At 46.2% G+C, this 24679-nt stretch overlaps 1 protein-coding gene across 4 annotated transcripts in view; it reads left to right on the top strand.

The window, feature by feature from the left end:
• col27a1b (collagen, type XXVII, alpha 1b) overlaps nt 1-24679 on the top strand; it is a 707279-nt gene that overhangs the window by 645764 nt on the left and 36836 nt on the right. For all 4 annotated transcript variants that reach the window (XM_087998238.1, XM_087998237.1, XM_087998236.1 and 1 more), the window contains 5 exons: nt 6968-7075; nt 8642-8695; nt 19010-19072; nt 21708-21761; nt 21883-21918. In XM_087998238.1, coding sequence (XP_087854364.1) covers nt 6968-7075; nt 8642-8695; nt 19010-19072; nt 21708-21761; nt 21883-21918 — 315 coding nt within the window. The remainder of the gene's footprint in view (nt 1-6967; nt 7076-8641; nt 8696-19009; nt 19073-21707; nt 21762-21882; nt 21919-24679) is intronic.

The raw sequence follows: 24679 nt of genomic DNA, 5'->3' as shown, positions 1-24679 counted from the left end.
AGTAGCAGCAGCGTGTACTATCTACAAAATGCACTGCAGAAATTCACCAAAGATCCTCAGACATCACCTTCCAAGCCCACGATTACTTCCATCTAGAAGGACAAGGTCAGCAAATATATGGGAACACCATCCCCTTCAAGTTCCCGTCCAAGCCAATCACAATCCTGACTTGGTAATATACCACTGTTTCTTCACTGTAGAGTCATAAAGGTGTACAGCACGGAAACAGACCCTTCGCTGGGTCAGAATATTGGAAATCTCTCCCTAAATACATTGTGGGTGAACCCACAGCACATGGACTACAGCGGTTCAAGAAGGCAGCTCACCCCACCTTTTCAAGGGGTAACTAGAGTCAAAAAGCTATACAGCATGGAAACAGGCTCTTCGGTCCAACTAGTCCACACCGAACATAATCCCAAACTAAACTAGTCCCACCTGCCTACTCCCAGCCCATATCCCTCCAACCTTTCCTATTCATGTAATTATCTAAGGGTCTTTTAAACACTTTTAATTGTACCCAAATCCACCACTTCCTCAGGAAATTCATTCCACAAAAAAACCACTGTCTGTGTAAAACATTTGCCTGTCATGTCTTCTTTTAAATCTCTCTCCTCTCACCTTAAAAATATATCCCCCTCGCTGTGCCCAGCCACCGATGCCCAACTCCCACAACTGAATAAAAAATAATAGCCCAATGTATTTTGCACTGGAATCTACATCTCCTGTTCCTTTTGCCCCCTCCTCTGCTTCTGTCAACACCTTTCATTCAGGGGAAGAATCACATTGGACTTGAAACTTCACTTGAATCACATCGAACATTAACTCTGTTTCTCTCTGCACAGACATTGCCAGACCTGCTGAGTGTCTTAGCATATCTGAACAGTTCCACTAAAAATATTAACAAGACTTCTTCCAGTCGTTCCAGGAAATTCTACACCCTCATACAAACCTGTCAAATATAGACTGCAAGCTGGTGATAGCTATCCTGACACCTCAAGCCCCCCAGAAGAATGTTAAAGCTTCTTCCTGACTGAGTGCTGATGTGGGACAGAAAGAGGCCATTGGACTGAAGAGTGCGGTCGAAAGAGCAGGCTCCCCTCCCAAGCCAATCTGGGGCCAGTATTGCAGCTCAAAGCCAGCTCCATTGGAGGAACGTATGCTCCACATGTGACCACCGAATGATGGTGGGAACACCTCAGGGATTTCCCTCAAAGCATCCCCACGTAGATGTCAGACGTTCTGGTTGTCTCCTGGCTCATGACCTAGTGGCATAGGGAATGCCTGGTTTGGAAAGGCACTGAAGAGTCCGCCAGGGATAGGCAAGGGTGAGGTTGTGGCATTAGAGGGAGCACACGGGCCTCCAAACACCGTGTTTGACCCCACCCTCGGAGAACCAGCATCTCCCACCCCAGCAAGTAAACCCCCCCCCCCCCCCCAATCTTGTGGCAGAGTCCGTGGATCAGACTCTGCACTGGTCAGCTAATTCGGAGTCCTTTGACCAGGAATAGGAGCAAGTCAGCCTCAATCCTGAGGCGGAAGCAGAGCGCATTACAACAAATCCAAATAATTTCCTGCTACATCTCACGGCACAGAAACAACCCCAGTGTCACTTGTTTGCCATGAACCTCACAATAGATCTGATGTGGACAGTTACCATTTTACAACATTTAAAATAAGACCAGACATTTCTCTCCATCTGTTAAACAAATTGTGAACTAATTATTTTTTGTGGTGTGGACTGATAACAAGTAAATCCCCAGAGTTTACATGATTCACATTTTATTTTATCTTGTTCCCTGTGGTTAGCTGGGGTACTGTGATCTAATTCTCATAGATTCCAGAAATTGAGCACTGAACAAGCCTTAAGGATAACAAATGTTCCTCGTTCCAAAGCTAGAGTGACCCTTTTGGTTAGGATCAAGGAAGAACTATGATCAAAAATGAAAACAGCACCTCATTGTGGTACAGTCCTGAAATAGCATCTCTCTTTGCTCCTTTGGAATCCACATTTCCAGTGTCAGATGTCACGCAATACCAGGTTACAGTCCAACAGGTTTACTTGAAATCACAAGCTTTCAGAGCCCTGCTCCTTTATCAGGTGAAGTGGAGGGAAGCACGTAGATTTAAGGAGCATCTTAAAGGAGGGGAGATAAAGAGAGAAAGGCAGGGTGGAGCTTGATCTCCAGGCAACTGAAGACAGGACTACAGAGATAGAGTGATTCTGCTTAGGCGTTACACAAGAAGCTAGAAATTGAGGAGTTTAGACCTCCCGCAGGGTGGCAGGGATGATGTTGGGGGTTGTGTTGTGGGACTGGAAGAGATGACAGAGAAATGGAGGAGGTTAGGTCGAGGCCATCGACAAATTTGGAAATGAGGATGTGAATCATAATTAAAAATCACACAACACCAGGTAATTAAACTTGTTGCTCTATAACCTGGTGTTGTGTGATTTTTAACTTTGTACACCCCAGTCCAACACCAGCACCTCCAAATCATGCAAAACATAATGTCATGCCATTGCTCGAAACAGACTGAAATGGGACAGGTTAGAGCCTGGGAGGTCACCATCATCCACAATCAGATCTGTAGCCCTCGGTAAATAGAGACGTTGGAAAGAAACATTTATTTCTTTAAATTGCTTCTCATGTCCACTGGACATCCCAAAGCACGTCATAGCCAATGCAATGTTTCTGAATAAGGAGTAAAAAAAGAAATGTAGCAGCAAGCTCTTATAGACAGCAATGGAATAATAACCAACTCACCTGCATTTTGTTATGTTTATTGAGGGATAAACATTGACCAGAACAACTCCTCTGACCTTCTTGAAAAAAAGCAATGCCGTGGAAATTTTTAAATCCCACACCAGCAGATCGACAGGGCCTCGATTCACTGTCTCGTCTAAAAAACAGCACCTCCAACAATGTGGCAGTCCTTCAGTACTGCCTTGATTTTCACATTCAGCCCCCAGACTGGGATTTGAACCCGACGCTCTGACTCTGAAGCAACTGAGCTATCACTGAGTGACAGCTGTCAGCCCCAGGAAAGGCCAAACTATCCATTAAATAATTTGAGGTTAAGTATCTATCAGGGAGGCATATTCATTGGGTAATCATTGCACATAACATTGTGTCTTACAGTCCACTTGATACCTTCCTGATTCAGGCCTCATTCCTGATGAAGGGCCTTTGCCCGAAACGTCGATTTTCCTGCTCCTTGGATGCTGCCTGACCTGCTGTGCTTTTCCAGCACCACATTCTCGACACTTGATATCTTCCAGCACTAGCGGAGACCATCATCGGCCTCAGGAAAGCTAGCCAAATCTAATTTGATAATGTTCCTTTGATGTTTTTCACTTTTTCTACTGTCAATTAGTTAACTAGTTTACTTGTTTTAATGTTTACTCGAAGGAGTATAGAGTGTAGAAAAGAATGGGTGATTTCCTGGTTGACACAGTGCCACAGAGATCAGTGCTGGGCTCTCCATTTATATACATGAGTTGATTTAACTGAATTTGATTTATTATTGCCATGTGTACCTAGATAGGGTTTTCTAAATTTGCTGCCGATTCAAAGGTAAGGAGGGGAGAAAGCTGTGAAGAGGACATAAGGAGATCACAAAGGGAATGGATAGATGAAGTTAGTACGAAACAACAGTCAATTAGAATATGATATGGGAAAATGCGATCTTGTCCGCTTGGCAGGAAAATTAAAAAGGAAGTGTGTTATCTAAGTGGTGAGCAATTGCAGAGCTCCGAAATGCAGAGGTCCTAGTGTATCATTCACAAAAGGTTAGTACGTGGACACAACAAGGAATGAAGAAATACAATCGAGTGTCATTATTCATCACAAGGGGCGATGAGTACAAAAGTATAGAGGTTATGCTTCAGTTATAAAGGGCCCTGATGAGACCACATTGGGAGGACTGTGTGTTATTGGTCACCTTATTGGATGAAGGATGTGACTGCATTGGAAACAGCTCAGAGAAGGTTTACCAGATTAATACCTGCAATGGGCAGGTTGTTGTATAAGGAAAAGTTGGACAGGCTCAGCCTGTATCGGCTGAAATTTAGAAGAGTAAGAAGCAACTTGATTGAAACATAAGACCCTGAGTCATAGAATCCTGCAGCACGGGCACAGGCCCTTTGGCCCAAACTGATCTATGCTGACCAAGATGTCCATCCATGCTAACCCCATTTCCCTGCACTTGGCCCATATCCTTCTAATGCCTTTCTATCCATATATTTGTACCCGCCTCAACCACTTCCATTGGCAACTCATCCTATATACATACCACCGTCTGTATAAAAGAAGTTGCCCCTCAGGTTCCCTTTTATCCTTTCCCCTCTAACCTTAAATTATTGCTCTCTAATCCTGGGAAAAAGACTGAGTGAATTCACCTATCCATGCCTCTTGTGATCTTATACACCTCTATAAGATTCCCCCTCAGTCTCCTACACTCGAAAGGTGTAGGATATACAAGACCCTGACAGTTTGATACTTTATCAAAAACCCCTCCCACCCCAGATATAATCTCTTCCAACCTCTTCCATCAGGCAGAAGATACAAAAGCTTAAACACATGCCAAGTTTCTTCCTTACTGTGATCCGACTTATTGATAGAACATTCAAATTTTTAATTTAATGTTGACCTTGCTCTCCGTGCAGTTTCTCTGCAGCCATAACATTGTATTCCTCGCTCTGTTCTGTTACTATAATGCATGTTGTATGGTATGATCTGCTTCTACTGCAGGCAAAACAAAACTTTTCACTGTACCAAGGTACATGTGGTAACAATAAATCAAATCAAATTGAAATATAAGATGTATAAGACCCTGGATGGGTAAAAGATGTTTCCTGGTGATGGAGAATCCAGAATTAGAATCACTGTTTGAAAATTCTCACCTAAGATAAAGATGAGAATTTTTTTCTCATAGGAGGATAGCAAGTCTTTGCAATGATCTTCCTCAGAAGGTGGAGAAAGCAGAGTCTTTACTTTTAGGGAAGATATGGATAGATTCTCACCAAGCAAAGCAGTGAAAGCTTATTGAAGCTAGGAATGTTCCTAACTGGAATGTTTGTATATATGAGACTCTGGTGGTGGGCTGTAGAGTTAGAGTTCAGGTTGATGGTTTTGATTCACTAAATCCCCAACTACCTCACTTCATTTATCCACCATTGTTCCACGTAGGGTCACAGAGTCCTACAGCATGGAAACAGACCCTTTGGCCCAACCAGTCTATGCCAACCATAATCCCAAATTAAACTAGTCCCACCTGCCTGCTCCTGGCCCATATCCCTCCAAACCTTCTCATGATACATTTGAGTTCTAATGAGTCATCAATCTAAAACATTAACACACTCTCTCTCTCTCTCTCAAAGAGGCTACCAGACATACTGAGTTTTTCCAGCACATTCTTTTTTCCTGTCACGATTCAATCCATCTCCTATTGTGAAAATTTCTGTTGAGCCTCAGTATCCATCCTTGCAAAGGATTGGCTCCACTTAAATGATAGAGCACTGTTTATGACATATTCGTGGAAACTTTTTGATTTTTTTCTATTGGGTCTAAAAGTGGCCTATTATTGCATCATTATATTTACCAGTCTTCTTCATTTTAGATATCACTGAACTCTGTCACTTCCTGTTTGATTCAAACAGTTACTTTGATACTGTAACAGGTACGGATATACTCAGAGTCATACAGCGGAGAGATAGACCCTTCGACTCAACAGTCCATGCCGACCCTAATCCCTAATCCTACCTGCCTGCTCCTGGTCCATATCCCTCCAAACCTGTCCGAATCATGTACTTATCTAAGTGTCTTGGAAACGTTGTAACTGCGCCCACATCTGTCCTTACGAGTGAAATGGCCAGGTAAGTACCTAGCATCATTCATGCAAATGGCCTGTTAAAGACAATCAAAATGCCGCCACCTTGATATTCAATGTCATTACTTTCACTGAATCCCCAACTACCAACATCCCGGAGATTCCCACTGACTTGAGACTGAGCTGTAACTATTTCACCCATTGAAATATTGGATGCAGCTCCAACAACACTCATGAAGTTCGACACCATCCAGGACAAAACAGCCTTCTTGACCTGCATCACATTCACAATCAAACACTCCCTCCACCACCAATACTCAGTTGCAGCATATGCACCAGCTACAAGATCAAGTCATGGAGTAATACAGCATGGAAACAGGCCTTGCAGCCCAAAGTGGTCCATGCTGACCATGGTGCCCACACAGTTATCCCCAATTGCCCACATTTGGTCCATATCCCTCTAAACCCTGACCATCCATGTACCTATCCAAATGGTTTATAAACATTACTATTGTATTCCTGATGAAGGGCTTTTGCCCGAAACGTCGATTTTCCTGCTCCTCGGATGCTGCCTGACTTGCTGTGCTTTTCCAGCACCACTCTGATCTAAATGTTGCTATTGTACTTGCCTCAGCCACTTTCTCCGGCAGCCTATTCCATATACACACTACTCTCTGTGTGAAGGAGTTGCCTCTCAAATCCTTCTTAAATGTTTCCCCTCCTACCTTAAAACCCATCCCCTCGAGTTCTCAATTCTCCATCCCTGGGAAAAAGACTATCTGCCTTCATTCTATCGATGCCCCTCATGATTTTATCCAGCTTATTAAGGTCACCCATCATTCTACTACGTTCCAAGGAATAAACTCCTATCCTGGCCAACCTCTCACTATAACTCAATATCCTCGTAAATCTTCTTCGCATTCTTTCCAGTTTGACTATGTCTTTCCTATAAAAGGGTGACCAAAACCATACACAATACTCCAAGTGCACTGCAGAAACTCACCAAAGATCCTGATACAGCACCCTCCAAATCCACAACCATTCCATCCAGAAGGACCAGGACAGCAGACGTATGAGAATGGTTCTTTGTGGTCAACCCTTCTGTAAATCTGAGCTTCTTTATCCATTGTGTTTGCCACAGGGAGAGAGAGGCTTGCAGGGCCAGGCCGGACCTCCTGGGATCAAAGGGATAGAAGGAGGAATGGGCCTGCCTGGAAAGAGAGGCGATCCAGGTTCCAAAGGTCAACCGGTGAGTAACACATTTCACTCAAACTGACTTCAGTTGCTTTGGCTAACCGAATGCGACCTTACATTGTAGTAAAAACGATCGCAGAATTTCACACTGGCCTCCTGATCATGAATTGCAACACAGACTAACATGAGAGTGTAAGGGACACAGGCAGGAAGACCTTAGATGACCCTGCACTTTTCACCAGCAGGAGGCAGCACAGAGCCAAACTCTTGCCCCCAAATAGCTCTCCCCAGGCAAGAGATATCCAGTTTCATTGCGTGTGTAGCTGAGGAGCAGGGCCTCTAGTGTACCTGGTCTATGTAAATGTTTTGTTTTAATTCAGTCAGGGAAGTGGCATTCTTGGCTGGGCCAGCACTTTTTATTGCCTGCCCCTAGTTGCCCTTCAGAAAGTCGTAATGAACTGCCTTCTTGAACCACTGCAGTCCAGCTGCTCATTCTTCATCGGATTTATGAAGCGTTTCATCACAGAAGCATTTATTGCCCGTCCCTAGTTGCCCCTTGAGAAGGTGGGGGTGAGCTGCCTTCTTGAACCGTTGCAGTCCACCTGCTGTGGGTTGACCCACAATGCTCTTAGGGAGAGAATTCTAGGGCTGTGACCCAGTGGTACTGAAGGAATAGCAACATAGTCCCAAATCGAGATGATAAATGTCTCAGAGAGGAACTTGCAGGGGCTGATGTTCCTATTTAGAAACCAGTCCTCGTTCCCTTCAACACGTTTGCAGGTTTAGCAAGTGCAGTTGAAAGAGCCTGGAGGGGTTACTGCAGTGCATCTTATCGATGGTACACACAGTTGCTGGAGCTGCAGGGACTGAATGGTAAAGTAGTGGAGGTGCCACAAGCAGGCTGCTTTGTCCTGGATGGTGTTGAGTTTCTCGAGTATTGTTGGAGCTTCACCCATCCAGGCAGGTGGGGACCATTCCATAACACTCCTGACTTGTGCCTTGTAGATGGTGGACAGGCTTTGAAGAGTCAGGTGGGGGGTTTACACGCTGCAGGAATCCCAGCTCCACATGAGCCCCCAATTATCTCTACCCTGGAGATCACCGACTGTGGGTTGTCCAACAGTGACCAAAGTTAGCAGAGAATGATAAGGTTCATTCAGTGTCGGACTCAGATCATGACTTCAATTTTGAAAGGGATTTATACCAGTTTCTCAGTTTTCTTTATGGCCAGTAGGTCCTCATTTAAGATGCAGATTGGGTGATTTTGTTTTTAGGAGGGTCCTGTGGAATTCTGTTCACAGAAAACGATGTAAGTCAGGGTCATTGAGTGTTTTTAAGGCTGAGTCAGACAGATTTGTGATTGATGGGGAGGGGGTCCTTGAGAGTGTGCAGGTAAGTGAGTTTATGCCACTTTCAGACCAACCACGATCTTATCAAATGGTGGAATGGGCTGGAGCTTCTGACATCTGCTCCTAACTTGTATTTTATTGCAATTTGATGATCTTGCCACTTTGCCCATCATCCAATCACACACCCTCCCCAGTGACTGATGACTGTGACTAATGTGATGACTCTCTGCGTCGCTAACCAAAGTTCTCTCTCTTTTTGGTTTTGAGTTTAGGGGGACCCTGGAGAATCTGGCTTCCCTGGACTGATGGGAGTGTTTGGACCAAAGGTACAGTCAGCAAGAGCCATCTCCCGTTCTCTGTAATTTAATAGGACACCCCGTTGAGCCCATCCTGCCATTCATTGTGACCCATTCCACTGCAGCCCAGTGTATCTTACCCGAGAGAGTGAAATCTCTGTACTTTACCAATATCTGCGGCTCCCTCTCGCTTCGAAGTAGGAAGCTGACAGGTGATCTTATAGCAGTTTATAAAATCCTGAGGGCTATAGATAAGGTGAATGGCAGGTGTCTTTTCCCTAGTGTGAAGGATTTCAAGACTCTGGGACATTTTTTAAGGTGAGAGGAGAAAGATTTAAAAAGGACATGAGGGGCAAAATCTTTTTACACAGGGAGTGGGTTCGGAGTGTGGAATGAACTTCCAGAGGAAGTGGTGGATGCAGGTACAATGTTTAAAAGACATTTGGTAAGTTCATGAATAGGTTTGGAGGGATATGAGCCAAGCACAAACAGGTGGGACTAGTTTAGTTTGGGATTATGGTCAGAATGGATTGGTTGAACCAAATGTCTGTTTCTGTGTTGTAGGACTCTATAAGTATTTTCGCAATAGCTTGTAAATTTATAAAGTATGTTTTTGAAGATGTATGTTTGCAGTGGATTATAAGGCAGTTGGACCTTTGCACAGGTTTTTTCATTCTCCCTTCTCTTTGGCTATGAGTTCTTTGTACAGCTGATGTCATCTTTAAGGAGCAATCCACAGTCCTGTACCTGGTTATAACTGGATCATCCTTGGGCAGATGGATTGTCTTAGGTACCACTATTTTAATAGTAGCTGATGGGGCCACTGGTATTACACAGTGAAAAGTGGACCACAAACACATCTTTGGCAGGAGACGCATGTATCTGAATAACAAGAAGTAGTTTATTACATAACAGGTTACATTAGTTTGAGATTGGTTAACAACATTAACAGCAGGTAAGAGGCATTGTGATCTTCTTTGAGACAGTAACTAAGTCTGTGTTACAGGGATTTAAAACCCAACACATGGACAAATATAACCTTGGGAAAGCGGAAGGCTTAATTTTTAATTCTCACTGATCCTTCTGTTACAAAAGTTCTGGTCGACATCTGTTTTTTGGCAGAATTGGCTATATTAATGACTGGGAGGTCTGTACACTGGGGAATTTATTTTATGTAACAATGGTCTTGTGGAAAATCCATTATTTCTGCTGCAGTAGAGGATCTGAGTATGCATTCACAGAGGTCAGTATGAGCACAGTCAGCACTTGGTTAATGTAAGAAATGATCAAAACACTTGGTTAACAATGTGAGAGCAGACTGTTTAACCTGGCACATCCACTCTGCTTCATTACACAGGAGTCAACAACGTCAACCCCATTTACCTACTCAATCCGCATACAGTCCAATATTTCTCTTGAAGTTGTGATGTGGAGGTGTCACTGTTGGACTATGGTGTACAAAATCAGAATTCACAAGCCACCAGGCTATAGTCCAACAGGTTAATTTGAAATCACAAGCTTTCAGACACAGAAGCAGCAAAGGAGCAGCGCTCCGAAAGCTTGTGATTTCAGATAAACGTGTTGGACTATAACCTGGTGTGATGTGAATTCTGACTTTGTTCTCTTAAAGTTATTAGCTAGTTATGAACTAGTAACCCAGCCCCAGCTAGCATCATCTGTGGAGGGAGATGCACACAGATTTAATACTTAAAGTCTGATGCGACTTCTTCTGAAGAGATGCTGCTGGACCTGCAGAGTTTCTCCAGCACTTCCTGTCTTTATTACAATGTTCTGCTTTTACTTTAATAATCCAGACCCTCAGGTTAATATTGTGGGAAGATGGGTTCACGTCCCACCTTGCTTTATGGTGGAATTTGAATTCAGTAAAATGGGGGATTAAAGCTGGCCTCATGGTGACCATCATTCAATCGTGATAAAAACTCACCTGGTTCCCTAGTGCCCTTTAAGGGAAGGAGACCTGCCCCCTTTCCAGGCCATGTGACTCCAGACCCAGAGGATTGTAGGTGACCCTTTACCTGCCCTTTGAAATGGCTGAGTGAGCCACTCAGTTGAGGATAGACAACAAACGCAGACCTAGGCAGTGACATCAACAGTTCAGCAAACAGGAAAAGATTCTTGTTTAAAATGTGAATCCATTCTTCTACAATTGGAAAAGGTAAATTCTAGTCACCGACTCGCTGAAGATTTGCCTTTCTGGACTCACTTTCTGCACACATCCCACAGCAAGAACTCCCCAATGGTAAGGGGTACACCTTCCCCCGCCCCAGTAATAGTAACCACCCCCACCACTGTTTAAAAACTTTCAAACACTGCTCCCCATACCGAGGTTATTATGGGATGGCTAACTAAGTGTTTGCTCGCCTATATGTGGCAGGCAGCCTGCCAGTCTCGCTACCCGCCCAGCCTCCGAGTTATGGGGATGAGTTTGGGATGTGGGCGGGGAGATGGTCGAGTGGCCAACACACCCCCTCCCCCCAACACACTAAAACCACTGCCCTGTAATATCCAGCCCCCATGTAGCTGAAGGGAGAGGAGCATAAGTATGCTATCAAATTGAGAGGGCTCAGAAGCGATTTACCAAGATGTTGCCAAGACTAGAGGGTTTGAGTGATTAGGAGAAGCTGGGACCTTTTTCACTGGAGCATGGGAGATAAGTGGGGGTGACCTTATAGAGGTTTGTAAAATCATGAGGGGTATAGATAAGGTGAATAGCCAAGGTCTTTTCCCTAAACTGGAGAGTTCAAAACTAAGGGGCACATCTTTAGGGTGAGAGGAGAAAGATTTTAAAAGGACATGTGGGGCAACTGTTTTACATTGAGCATGGTTCATGTGTGGAATGAACTGCCAGAGGAAGGGTTGGATGCAGGTACAATTACAGCATACAAAAGAAATTTGGATGAGTACATTAATAGGAGGAAGGTGTTCTGAGGAAGGGATTTAGATAAAAATATAGGAAGCATGGTTAGTAAGTTTGTGGATGACACCAAAATTGGTGGTGTAGTGGACAGGGAAGAAGGTTACCTAAGATTACAAAGAGATTTTGATTAATTGGGTCAATGGCCTGAGGAGTGGCAGATGGAGTTTAATTTGATAAACGTGAGGTTTTGCATTTTGGTAAAACGAACAAGGGCAGGACTTATACAATTAATAATAGGGACAAAGGTAATGTTGTAGAACAGAGTGATCTAGGGGTAGAGGTACATAATTGTTTGAACTTTGCATCACAGGTAGACAGGGTGTTTAAGAAGACGAGTAGCACACTTACCTTCATTGCTCAGACCTTTTGAATGTAGGATTTGAGACATCATGTTGAGGTTATACAGGATATTAGTAAGACCTCCTGTGGAATATTATGTCCAGTTCTGGTCGTCCTGCTTTCTGAAGGATATTATTAAATTGGAGAGGGTTCAGAAAAGATTTACAAAATGTCAGGAATGGAGGGTTTGAATTAGAAAAATAGGCTGAATAGACTGGGACTTTTTTCACTGGAGTGTAGGAGGTTGAAGGGTGACCTTATAGAGGTTGATAAAATCAAAGGGGGCCATAGATAAGGTAAATAGCAATGGTCTTTGCGCAAGAATAGGGGAATTCAAAACTAGGGACATGTTTTTAAGGTGAGAGAAGAAAGATTTAAAAAGGGCATTTATGCACAGAGGTTGGTTCATGTGTGGAATGAACTTCCTGAGGAAGTGGTGGATGTGGGTGCAGTTGCAACGTTTAAACACATTTGGATGGATACATGAATAGGAAAGGTTTGGAGGGATATGGGTCAGGAGCAGGCAGGTGGGACTAGTTTAGTTAGGGATTATGGTTGGCGTGGAATGGTTGGACCAAAGGGTCTGTCTTCATGCTGTTTGACTTTATGTGGGCGGCACGGTGGCATAGTGGTTAGCACTGCTGCCTCACAGTGCCAGAGACCCGGGTTCAATTCCCGCCTCAGGCGACTGACTGTGTGGAGTTTACACGTTCTCCCTATGTCTGTGTGGGTTTCCTCCGGGTGCTCTGGTTTCCTCCCACAGTCCAAAGATGTGCAGGTCAGATGAATTGGCCATGCTAAATTGCCCGTAGTGTTAGGTAAGGGGTAAATGTAGGGGTATGGGTGGGTTACGCTTCGGCGGGTCGGCTGTTTCCACACTGTAATGTAATCTAATCTAATGACCTGGAATGTTAACTCTGATTTCTCTCCGCAGATGCTGTCAGACCTGCTGAACTTTTCCAGCAATTTCTGTTTTTGGTTTACAACGTCCCCAGTGGTTTTTGTCATGAATAGGACAGGTTCAGAGGGATATGGTCCAGGTGGGACCTGATTCAGTTTGGGAAAGCAGGTCAGCATGGATGAGCTGGACCGAAGGGTCGTTTGCCATGCTACATGACTGAGCCATGGCTGACACACGTATGTCATGCTGTTGTGTGTTGCTGCTTCACAGGTGGATGTGCCAAGGGAACCAAAGCAAAGAAATGCTGGTTGCCATGGTAACCCTCTGGAGTAAAACCTGCTGAGCTGCAGGGTGAGAGCATTTCCCCCCCCCCCCCCCAGCCCCATACCTGTCCCCTTGCCACTGCCACACACTTTTCCCCATTGCTAAGCAGTCCACAGGCTCTCGCTCTGTCACCAACACCAGTTCACAGGTCAGAAAACCTTGGGCAAAAATCAGTAACTACAGCTACAGCACTGTGTTTTCGATATGAGGAGGTCTGCAGTTTATTCGGTGCGTAAAAATGCACACATTTTACGAACTGCATGCAGCGATGTTTTATAAGCGCAGGAATCAGTGACAGTTGGAAGCTCAGTCAGACATTTTTCTAGTTAGCGATATTTGAGACCTTTTTCTCATCTCACTTGCTCCTCTGCTGCAGCTGTTCAGAGCCAGTAGCTCTCCGGCAGCTAGAATATGCTTCTAATTATGTTCCCTGATTGAAGATACTGATTCCTCGAGCAGACAGAGCTTCTTTTATACAACTGATTTCTCTCTCAAAATTCCCTGCACCTTACATAGCGACAGCACAGTTGGAAAGACCAGTCCTGCAGAGGTCACGCAAAGTTCTGTTTAAGTTCCCTTTGCATCCAAGCTTGAATGATTTGCTGAAAGGAGTGGAAGTCAGGGTGAACATCATTACCCTGAGCAAAAGGTTACTGGAGAGCTGAAGGGACTGTGAGCCAAGCCTTGCATTTTAACCGCATGGTACTCTAATCAGTTCAAAATGTGATAAGTTCCAAATAACAAGACTCTCCAGGATTTGAATCCAGGCAAAGTACAGCAGATGCTGGAAATCTGAAACAAATACAGAATGCTGGAGAAACTCAGCAGGTCTGGCAGCGTCTGGCAGGGAGAAAGAGGATTATGTTACAACATAGACACAGACAGCAAACACATACACACACACATGTACAACACATACAGTCAGGTCTTCTATAACACAATGGTTGCGTTGTTGTGCAACCCACATTATAGAAAAATTGTGCTTTAGAAACAGTGCTTAAAGTGTTGATGATGTAATCGTGTTACAACCAACACACGTTTTAAAAGTTTGTGCTTTAGAAACAGTGTCCCAATTCATCAATCACGTTAACAAAATGCATTTTATAGCAGAACAACTTGTACACACATACAACAACACACAACACAACACACAGGCACACACAAATACACCTCACACAAATGTACACACAACATACATGCACATACAACATGCAACAAGACATACACATGCATACACATACAACACACATGTACATATACAACTCATGTACAACGTCAACACACATATAAGCACACACACATATATGAGCATACAACACAACACACATACAAACATGCAAATATACATTCAACATGGGCAGGAGTGAGTGTATTCCAGTCTCTGGTGGAACCATTACAAAAGAAATCCCTTCATCAACAAGTTGATGGTGACATGTCAAATTGAATCTGCACTGTCTTACTTAATATTTCAAAACAAATAAATGTTCAAATCAAAACCACTGGCCAACAGGCTTGTCAACAATTAGTTATGACTGACTTCAAGGAAACATGCTTGAGGTCAGTGAACCTTGTACAATCTGCACGTAGAACACAACACAACACACACAGACACACACACTGTTACACACAGTGGTTTGGGCTTCACACTGGAGATGTCACATTGACAAGGAAGGTTAGGATGAAGTGGATTTGAACTCTGCAGAAAGATTGGATCAATTTTTGTAAAGTTCAGAGACTCTCGTGCACTTTAGCGTTTTCGCCCCGCGTGGAGGAATTAACACTCAGCCGGGCAGTATCTCTCACTGTGACCTCAGAACAACTTAGGCTCCAAGTCCCACTCCAGAGCTGGTTGGCCACAGAAGGAGCCATCTTGGTAACTAACCTGCAATCCCACCCAGTGCTCCCTCACCACACCCCAAAGGCAGAGACATCAGTGAGGATACACAAGTCAAACCTGAAGCATATATCTCCAGAACCCACACTCTTATCTTTATCCATGCACACACCCATCGGAATGATCGTTTCCAGGATGTCACCATGAGTTGATTAGTAACTTGTAGGAGTCACTGACTGTTTACTTGAAATCATTTGTATTTAATTGTTGACAAATTTGTTGACAAGTGTTTTTGATTTGAATGTGTATTTTTTCTGAAATGTTAAGAGTGCAGATTCAATTTGACATGTCACCATCAATTTGTTGATGAAGGGGTTTCTTCTGCAATGGTGCCACCGGAGACTGGAATACACTCAGTGAACCCTCACTCCTATCCAGGCAAACATTACATGCACGTGCAGATGTCCAGTAATTCCGAATAATTATTCTTATACACGCTGGTGCATGAGCATTTGCTGAGACCTGTGTTAGCAGATTAAATCTGTTTTAAACTACTCCAGGCTGTAATCAATATTGTCTCGTTTTCTGTAAACAGCCTCATTATGTACACGCAGGACAGTTTTGAAATGTTTTGCTATTTGTGTATTCAAGCACAAGCAAATATTTAAATAACATGTGTGTCACTCTTGGTCAGCACAGAGTGATTTCCCCTCTATTGCAATCATCAGGCTTTACCCAATGGGAACAGTTGACATTGCCCCCAGCACTAAGAGACAATTGCATATATACAGATGACTGCATTCACACTCCATAAAACTAATTGAACTCAGAGTTTACTGAAGTAATTCCTTTCCTTTGAAGGAAGTAATTAATGTAGGTTCTGTTCCAGAAAACTATTTCTTACAATACTCCACATATCAAAAGAATAAATCCCTTTAGCATTTACGTAATCTTTCTTGCAAAGTCTGGGACTTGAGTGTCATAGAGTCATACAACACAGAAGCAGGACCTTTGGCTCAGAACTCTCTAAACCTTTCCTGTCCATGTACCTGTCCAAATGTCCTTTAAAATTGTAATTGTACCTGCCTCTCCCACTGGCAGCTTGTTCTGCACATGCACCACGCTCTGTGTGTGAGAAAGGAGAGGGGGAGTCTGTAACATGGAGGACCAGTCTATTAGCAGTTTTGTTGTGGTGCTGTTGACATCTCACAGCCCAGGCAGGAAGAAACATGTCACATGGGAGCTGGGAATGTGGAGACAAGAGCAGAAAATGTTTTGGATACACTCTAAAGAGCAAAGTCAGGCTTATGGGGTAGTATCAACATGGAAGGAAACCATTCAGTCCATCAAATCTTCTCAAAGTCCAACTGCCACACCCTGCTCTCTTTCCCTCCATTCTATTCCTGCAATCCCTTTGTCTTCCTAAGATACTGATCCATTACCCTATTGAAGACTGCTTCCTCCAGACTGTCAGATCCGGTACTACAAACCTTGTTGAATAAAAAAAACGTCTCTCCTCCTCACCGCTGGTTGTTTTGTCCACCATCCTTAACTAGTGGTATTATCACTGGATTGTTAATCCAGAGACCCAGCTAATGTTCTGGGGCAAAAGTTTGAATCCCACCATGGCAGATGGTGGAATTTGAATTCAATAAAAATCTGGAATTAAGAATCTAATGATGACCATGAATCCATTGTTGGGGAAAACCCATCTGATTCACAAATGTCCTTTAGGGAAGGAAACTACCATCCTTATCTGGTCTGGCCTTCATGTAACTCCCCAGCAATGTGGTTGACTCTTAACTGGACAATAAATGCTGCCTAGCCAGGGACGTCCACAGTCCGTGAGAGAATTGAAAAAAAAATTAGAAGTCTGCATATAAGCAAAATTCTGCTTAACCAGAACGCTAGAAATCTGAAACAAGCACAGAAATGCTGGAGAAGTCCGATAGGTTTGGCAGCATCTGAGGAGAGAAAGACTCTAATGTTTAGAGTCCAGTGTGACTCTACTTGAAGAAGTCATATTGGACTCAAAATGCTAATCAATGGGTGGTGCTGGCAGAGTTTCTCCTGCAGTTCCTCTGCATCTTTCAGATTTCCAGCATCCGTGTATTATGTCTTTATCCTAGCTCCCAAAGAGATCAGCTCAATTCCATGTCCAACTCTGACTCACTCATCTCTGTCTTTCTGGAACATTCCAACGGGTCTCAAGGGGCTGATTCACCTTTCCAATGAGCTATCCCACTCCCCCAACCCCCTGCAGCCTGGGTAGACTTGGCACAAACCCGCCTCAGGGATACCTCTTCGGCAACATCACAGGGCTGTGCCTCCCTTTCCAGGGATTTCCGGGGGATAGGGATAGTTGGTAGGATTCCTCCCAAGCCAGTCAGATCAATGCTTGTGGATTTTGTCTGTGCAAATAGCTGTAATGTGAAAAGTTCAAAGTCTTATGCCCACTGCCTCACTTAGCTCCTTCAAAACATTGTTAAAAACCTCCACATCATAAAAACAAAGATAAGAGTGGGCCATTCAATATGGTCCTGGATGATCATCCGTCTCAGTCCCTAATTCCTGCTTTCTCCCCGTACCCTTTGATCCCTTTAACCCTAAGAAATAGATCCAACTCCTTATTGAAAATAGTCATGTATTGGCCGCAACCACTTTCTGTGCTAGGTTCCAACCAAACGTTTAGACAGTTCTGGTCACCCTGCTATCGGAAGGATGTTATTAAATTGGAAAAAATGCAGAAAATATTTACCAGGATGTGGCTGGAAATGAAGAGCTTGAATAGTGAGGAGAGACTGCACAGGCTGGGCCTTTTTTCTCTGGAGTGTAGAAGGTTGAGTGGTGACCTAATAGAGGTTGATAAAATCATGAGGAGCACAGATCAGGTGAATAGCAACGATCTTTTCCCTAGAGTAAGCGAGTTCAAAACTAAAAGACAGAAGTTTAAAGTGAAAGGGGAAAGATTTAAAAGGGACCTAAGGGGCAACTTTTTCACACAGAGGATGGTGCGTATATGGAATGAGCTGCAAGCGGAAGGGGTGGAGGCTGATAAAATTACAGCATTTAAAAGGCATCCGGATGGGTATATGAATAGGAAACATTTAGAGGGATATGGGCCAAGTGCTGGCGAATGGGACTAGATTGGGTTGGGATATCTGGTCAGCATGGATGAGTTGGACCGATAGGTCTGTTTCCGTGCTGTACAACTCAGTGACTGTCTGAAGTATGTGAACAGGAAGGGTTTAAAGGAACATGGACCAAATGCAGATAAGTGGGACTAGTTTAGTTTGGAAAAAAATTGTCAGCGTGGACAAGTCGGACTTAAGGGTCTGTTTCCATGCTCTGTGACTTTATTACCTGTCCGAATATCTCCTTGGATGAACTAATTCTCAAATTCTGTTCACGAATGATGGATGGGCGATGTTTGACTATTTTACAGGTGCTACATCAATGCAGGTTATCGTTATAATTCTATAACTTAATGCCCACATCCGAACAGGCCGCAACTCCAGAAATCCTTCTGCGGACAGGAATGTTCTGGATTGATTGTGGTTGCCCCTCTAGTGCTCTGTGTGGTCTCTCTCCGAACAAAGAGTAATTGATAATCGTATGTTTGCCACTCACAGTCTTTCATCTATCAGTAGGTAAGCAGGAGGCTGGAGGAACACAGCAAGCCAGGCAGTGTCAGGAGGTGGGGAAGTCAACGTTTCGGGTATATCACCTCCTGATGCTGCCTGGCTTGCTGTGTTCCTCCTGCCTGTCTACTTTGGATTCCAGCATCTGTAGTATTTTGTTTGTCTCTTTCATCTATCAGTGGCCATAAGTCTTGCTCTGGCGATTGTAGAAGCCTTTACAATCTGAAGGCCATGAATTATTTACCCCAGTGTGTGTCTGTGTACCCTGCCATTTGTGGTCACATGATCATGTTTTCTATTGCAATGGATCCAATTAGAATCCAGAACAGAAAGACCCACCAGCTGAAATCTTCTTCTTTTTGCTCAGGGTCACCCAGGAGATGTTGGATTTACTGGGATCCAGGGTCCAAAGGGACCTCCAGGATTAATGGTAAGCAATCAGTTATTGCAGGGACACGCATCTAGGGAGTGACTGATTCAGGTCAGTGGTTGCTTAAATATCTGAGTGAGCATGTTCCACCTCAATAATGCCACCCCCCTGCCCCCAGCTATGGGAATATTGTGAACAGTCGAGGCTTTGGGCCTGTTACCTGAATGTGGGGCTAGTATGGCTTTGGCAGTACAGACTTGATGGACCAAAGAGCCTGCTCTGTTCAGCATGATTCGAACTACATTGAGTGATTCCCCAGGCTGCAGGACCAAAGCAGTGTCCTTAAGGAGTGTAGTGATTGGAACCTGGTGACTATGAGATCCTTGATTCGAGTTGTTAACCTGGGCCAATCAGGGAGTACTGGCTGAAAGATATAAACAAGGCATTGCCCCTCTTCCGCGGTTACGTTAGAGCCCGGGTGTCCTTGGAGAAGGAGCACGCGGTGTCCACCAACACCCTGGAGTTGTTCAGGGAGAGGTGGGCGCCCCAGGGAGTGGAGTGTATTATCTCCCCCTCCAACTCTATTTTGATTTAGTCCCTACCCTCCCCTTCACTGTTTTGATCACACAGCACTGCCCTTTGATGTGAAGGGCAGTGTTTGTCACTGGCCACTCGGGTGTTTTCCTATCTTCCTGGTGGTGGAAATTGAATATAAAAAAAAAAAAAACAAGGCATTGCCCCTCTTCCGCGGTTACGTTAGAGCCCGGGTGTCCTTGGAGAAGGAGCACGCGGTGTCCACCAACACCCTGGAGTTGTTCAGGGAGAGGTGGGCGCCCCAGGGAGTGGAGTGTATTATCTCCCCCTCCAACTCTATTTTGATTTAGTCCCTACCCTCCCCTTCACTGTTTTGATCAGACAGCACTGCCCTTTGATGTGAAGGGCAGTGCTTGTCACTGGCCACTCGGGTGTTTTCCTATCTTCCTGGTGGTGGAAATCGAATAAAGATTCGTACACCTTGTGTCTCTCACTGTGTCTCACACCTGCACACACACAACATGGGTGCTGGGGAAAAATAAGCACTACCGCAGTTAGGTGGGAGTGTGGGGGGTTTAAAAAAATAATAATAAAAAACAGGAAAAAAAGAGGTGAGTTCACAAAAAAAATAAGCAGGAGGTAAAAAAAATAAACAAGGCATTCTAAATCTCCTCAGTTCAGGGACTGACACTGAGCTAGCCAGCTAGTGTACTGTGCACAAGTAAATAAAGGGCGCCCTGGTAATGGGATACCAGCCTCTGTGCAGTTATTTCAAGGAGCAAGGAAATATTTAAAGGGTAATATATAGGTCTGCAGGTGAGCAACACAGTGTTGCTTAATGAACAATTCAAGGTCCTGCAAACAATCCATTGTACTATTTCAATAAAATTGTTGGAAATTGGATTTTAAATTGATTACAAGTATTACTTTGGTAAACTATAAGAAATAAGCACAGGGGGAGGCCATTCAGCCCCTTGAGCCTGGTCCATCATTTAATAGGAGCGTGGCTGATCCAAAATTCCTCAAATCCACTATCCTGCCCATGCGCTGTAACCCTCGATTCCCCACTGATTAAGAATCTATCTACCTCAGCCTTATACACAAGGACTCTGCCGCACAGCTGTCTGTGGCAAGGAGTTCCAAAGCTCTGAAAGAAGAAATTCCTCCTCATCTCAGTCTGAAATTGACCCCTTTATTCTGACTTTCCCATGGAAGGAAACATTCAGCATGTCCACAAGGGCCCTCACCAACACTTACAGATGCACCATAGAAAGCATTCTATCCGGATGCATCACAGCTTGGTATGGCAATTCCCTGCTCAGGACCATAAGAAATTGCAGAGAGTTGTGAACACAGCCGAGGCCATCACGCAAACCAGCCTCCCATCCATTGACTCCGTCTACACTTCTCATTGCTTTGGGAAAGCAACCAGTGTCATCATCGAGCCCTCCCAGCCCAGTTATACTCTCTTACACCGTCTTCTGTCAGGCAGAAGATACAAAAGCTTAAACACTTGTACCAACAGGTTACAGAACAGCTTCTTCCCTGCTGTTATTAGACTGCTGAATGAATCTCTGACATTTCAAATCTTATGTTGATATTGCTTTTGTACACCTCCTGCGCAGCCGTACCTTTGTATGTGTTGCTCTGTTCACCTTATGGTGTGTATATCCTCGTATGCTATGATCTGCCTGTACTGCACACAAAACTTTTCACTGTACTTAGGTACACGTGGCAACAATAAATCAAATCAAAAAACCAAATTAAACATCCTGTCAGCATGTACACTGTCAAGCCCCTTCAGAACCCTATATGGCTCCACACAAAGCCAGTGTAAAAATGTGTGCCTCAGGAAGGTTAGAATGGACATGTACTGCTGTTGGGGACTCTGCTTACCATTCTGAATGATTGAATGGATGTGCAGAACCTGTGTACATTTGAAAATTGACTCTAAAAGTGTTAAAATGATTTAATCACTCCTAAAAATGTTGGTTACAGCATTTCACTGGACCTTTGCAACTTTCACAATTAATCTCACTTAACCCAATGTGGAAACAATTTTAGTCGTGGAGATAAAATAGGGGGAGTTTTGATTTGCACACACAACTTGGTAATGTGCGGTTTGGAAGCTGGGAATAAACACTGTCTCCTCTACATCCAGGGCAAAGAAGGCATCATAGGGCCCTTTGGCATGGCGGGTCCCATTGGGCATCCCGTGAGTAATTTTCACTCTGTTTTTGTAAAGTTGAGAAATCTCAGTTGTAATTGCTGATATTTGCAATTCTGCTCTGTGATAGTTAGAGCTCAAACTTGATGATTCTTTGTTTGTTTTTTAGGGTCCGAAAGGTTATAAAGGAAATCAAGGTGAAACGGTAAGATTAATTCATCTAAAAGAGTTGAATGGCCATCTTTCTGGGCTCGTTTACTGAGCTTTTCAGGTTGAGGGACTGAAGTGTTGTTCAGTGTGGATCTGGTCATTCACATTGGCTCTTGCTGATCAGGATAAACAGCGTCACTGATGGGGCACAGATCATTCCCCAAATGACTTGGGATAACGTGGGGAGCCCACCAGGTACTGCACAGGGAAAAGGGGGATGGGATCAGCGGGTGGTGCAGTGTGAGGTCAAGGGGCAGTGTATTGTGGGGGAGGGTTGGAGGAGCATTACAGTGAGGTTTCAGGCAGCAATGCAGTTGTAGGGGGATCAAAACAATGAAGTTGGGGAGGTCAGACAGCAATGCAGAGAACGGTCAGGCATCAGTGCAGTTGGGGAGTCAGGCAGCAACGCAGTGGGGGGGGGGGGGTCAGGCAGCAATGCAGTGGGGGGGTCAGGCAGCAATGCAGTGGGGGGGGTCAGGCAGCAACGCAGTGGGGCGGTCAGACAGCAATGCAGTGGGGGGTGTCAGACCACAACGCAGTGGTGGGAGGGGGGGTTCAGACCGCAACACAGTGGGGGGATCAGACAGCAACGCAGTGGCGGGGGGGTCAGGCAGCAATGCAGTGGATGGGGGTCAGGCAGCAATGCAGTGGGCAGTCAGGGGAACAGTGCAGTTGGGGTGTCAGGCAGCAACACAGTGGGGGGGGGGGGGAGGGGGGTCAGGCAGCAACGCAGTGGGGGGGTCAGGCAGCAGTGCAGTTGAGGGGGTCAGACAGCAATGCAGTTGGGGAGTCAGGCAGCAACGCAGTGGGGGGGTCAGGCAGCAATGCAGTGGGGGGGTCAGGCAGCAATGCAGTGGGGGGGGGGGTCAGGCGGCAACGCAGTGGGGCGGTCAGACAGCAATGAGTGGGGGGTGTCAGACCACAACGCAGTGGTGGGAGGGGGGATCAGACCGCAACACAGTGGGGGGATCAGACAGCAACGCAGTGGCGGGGGGGTCAGGCAGCAATGCAGTGTGGGGGGGGGCGGGATCAGGGAGCAATGCAGTGGCGGGGTCAGACAGCAATGCAGTGGGGCATCAGGCAGCAACGTAGTGGGGGGGGTCAGGCAGCAACGCAGTGGGGGGGTCAGGCAGCAGTGCAGTTGAGGGGGTCAGACAGCAATGCAGTGGGGGGGGGTCAGGCGGCAACGCAGTGGGGCGGTCAGACAGCAATGCAGTGGGGGGTGTCAGACCACAACGCAGTGGTGGGAGGGGGGTTCAGACCGCAACACAGTGGGGGGATCAGATAGCAACGCAGTGGCGGAGGGGTCAGGCAGCAACGCAGTGGGGGGGTCAGGCAGCAGTGCAGTTGAGGGGGTCAGACAGCAATGCAGTTGGGGAGTCAGGCAGCAACGCAGTGGGGGGGTCAGGCAGCAATGCAGTGGGGGGGTCAGGCAGCAATGCAGTGGGGGGGGGGGTCAGGCGGCAACGCAGTGGGGCGGTCAGACAGCAATGAGTGGGGGGTGTCAGACCACAACGCAGTGGTGGGAGGGGGGATCAGACCGCAACACAGTGGGGGGATCAGACAGCAACGCAGTGGCGGGGGGGTCAGGCAGCAATGCAGTGTGGGGGGGGGCGGGATCAGGGAGCAATGCAGTGGCGGGGTCAGACAGCAATGCAGTGGGGCATCAGGCAGCAACGTAGTGGGGGGGGTCAGGCAGCAACGCAGTGGGGGGGTCAGGCAGCAGTGCAGTTGAGGGGGTCAGACAGCAATGCAGTGGGGGGGGGTCAGGCGGCAACGCAGTGGGGCGGTCAGACAGCAATGCAGTGGGGGGTGTCAGACCACAACGCAGTGGTGGGAGGGGGGTTCAGACCGCAACACAGTGGGGGGATCAGATAGCAACGCAGTGGCGGAGGGGTCAGGCAGCAATGCAGTGGGTGGGGTCAGGTAGCAATGCAGTGGGCAGTCAGGGGAACAATGCAGTTGGGGTGTCAGGCAACAATGCAGTGGTGGGGTCAGACAGCAATGCAGTGGGGCATCAGGCAGCAACGCAGTGGGGGGGGGGTCAGGCAGCAACGCAGTGGGGGGGGTCAGGCAGCAGTGCATTTGAGGGGGTCAGACAGCAACGCAGTGGGGGGGGGGGGTCAGGCAGCAACACAGTGGGTGGGGTCCGGCAACAACGCAGTGGGGAGGGAGTCAGGCAGCAATGCAGTGGGGGGGATCAGGCAGCAATGCAGTGGGTGGGGCCAGGCAGCAACGCAGTTGGGGGGGTCAGGCAGCAACGCAGTGGGGCGGTCAGACAGCAATGCAGTGGGGGGGGGGGGGGCGTCAGGAAGCAATGCAGCGGGGGGGGGGGGGGGGGGGGCGGGGGGTCAGGCAGCAATGCAGTGGGCAGTCAGGCAACAATGCAGTTGGGTATCATGCAGCAACGCAGTGAGAGTTAAGGCAGCAATGCAGTGGGAGGGGTCAGACAGCAATGCAGTGGGGCATCAGGCAGCAAAGCAGTGGAGGGGTCAGGCAGCAACGCAGTAGGGGGGTTAGGCAGCAGTGCAATGGGGGGTCCGGCAGCAACGCAGTGACGGGGGTCAGACAGCAATGCTGTTGGAGGGTCAGGCAGCAACGAAGTGGGGGTTCAGACAACAACGCAGTGGGGAGGTCAGACAGTAACGCAGTGGGGGGGCAGGCAGCAGTGCAGTTGAGGGGGTCAGACAGCAACACAGTGGGGGGGTTCAGGCAGCAACGCGGTGGTTGGGGTCAGGCAGCAACGCAGTGGGAGG

Source organism: Chiloscyllium plagiosum, unplaced genomic scaffold, assembly GCF_037043375.1.
Source record: "Chiloscyllium plagiosum isolate Xiang-an unplaced genomic scaffold, Cpla_swu_hap1 HiC_scaffold_21, whole genome shotgun sequence".
NCBI lineage: Eukaryota > Metazoa > Chordata > Chondrichthyes > Orectolobiformes > Hemiscylliidae > Chiloscyllium > Chiloscyllium plagiosum.
The sequence above is the reverse complement of the archived record's forward strand: the minus strand, read 5'-3'. Positions and strand labels throughout refer to the sequence as shown.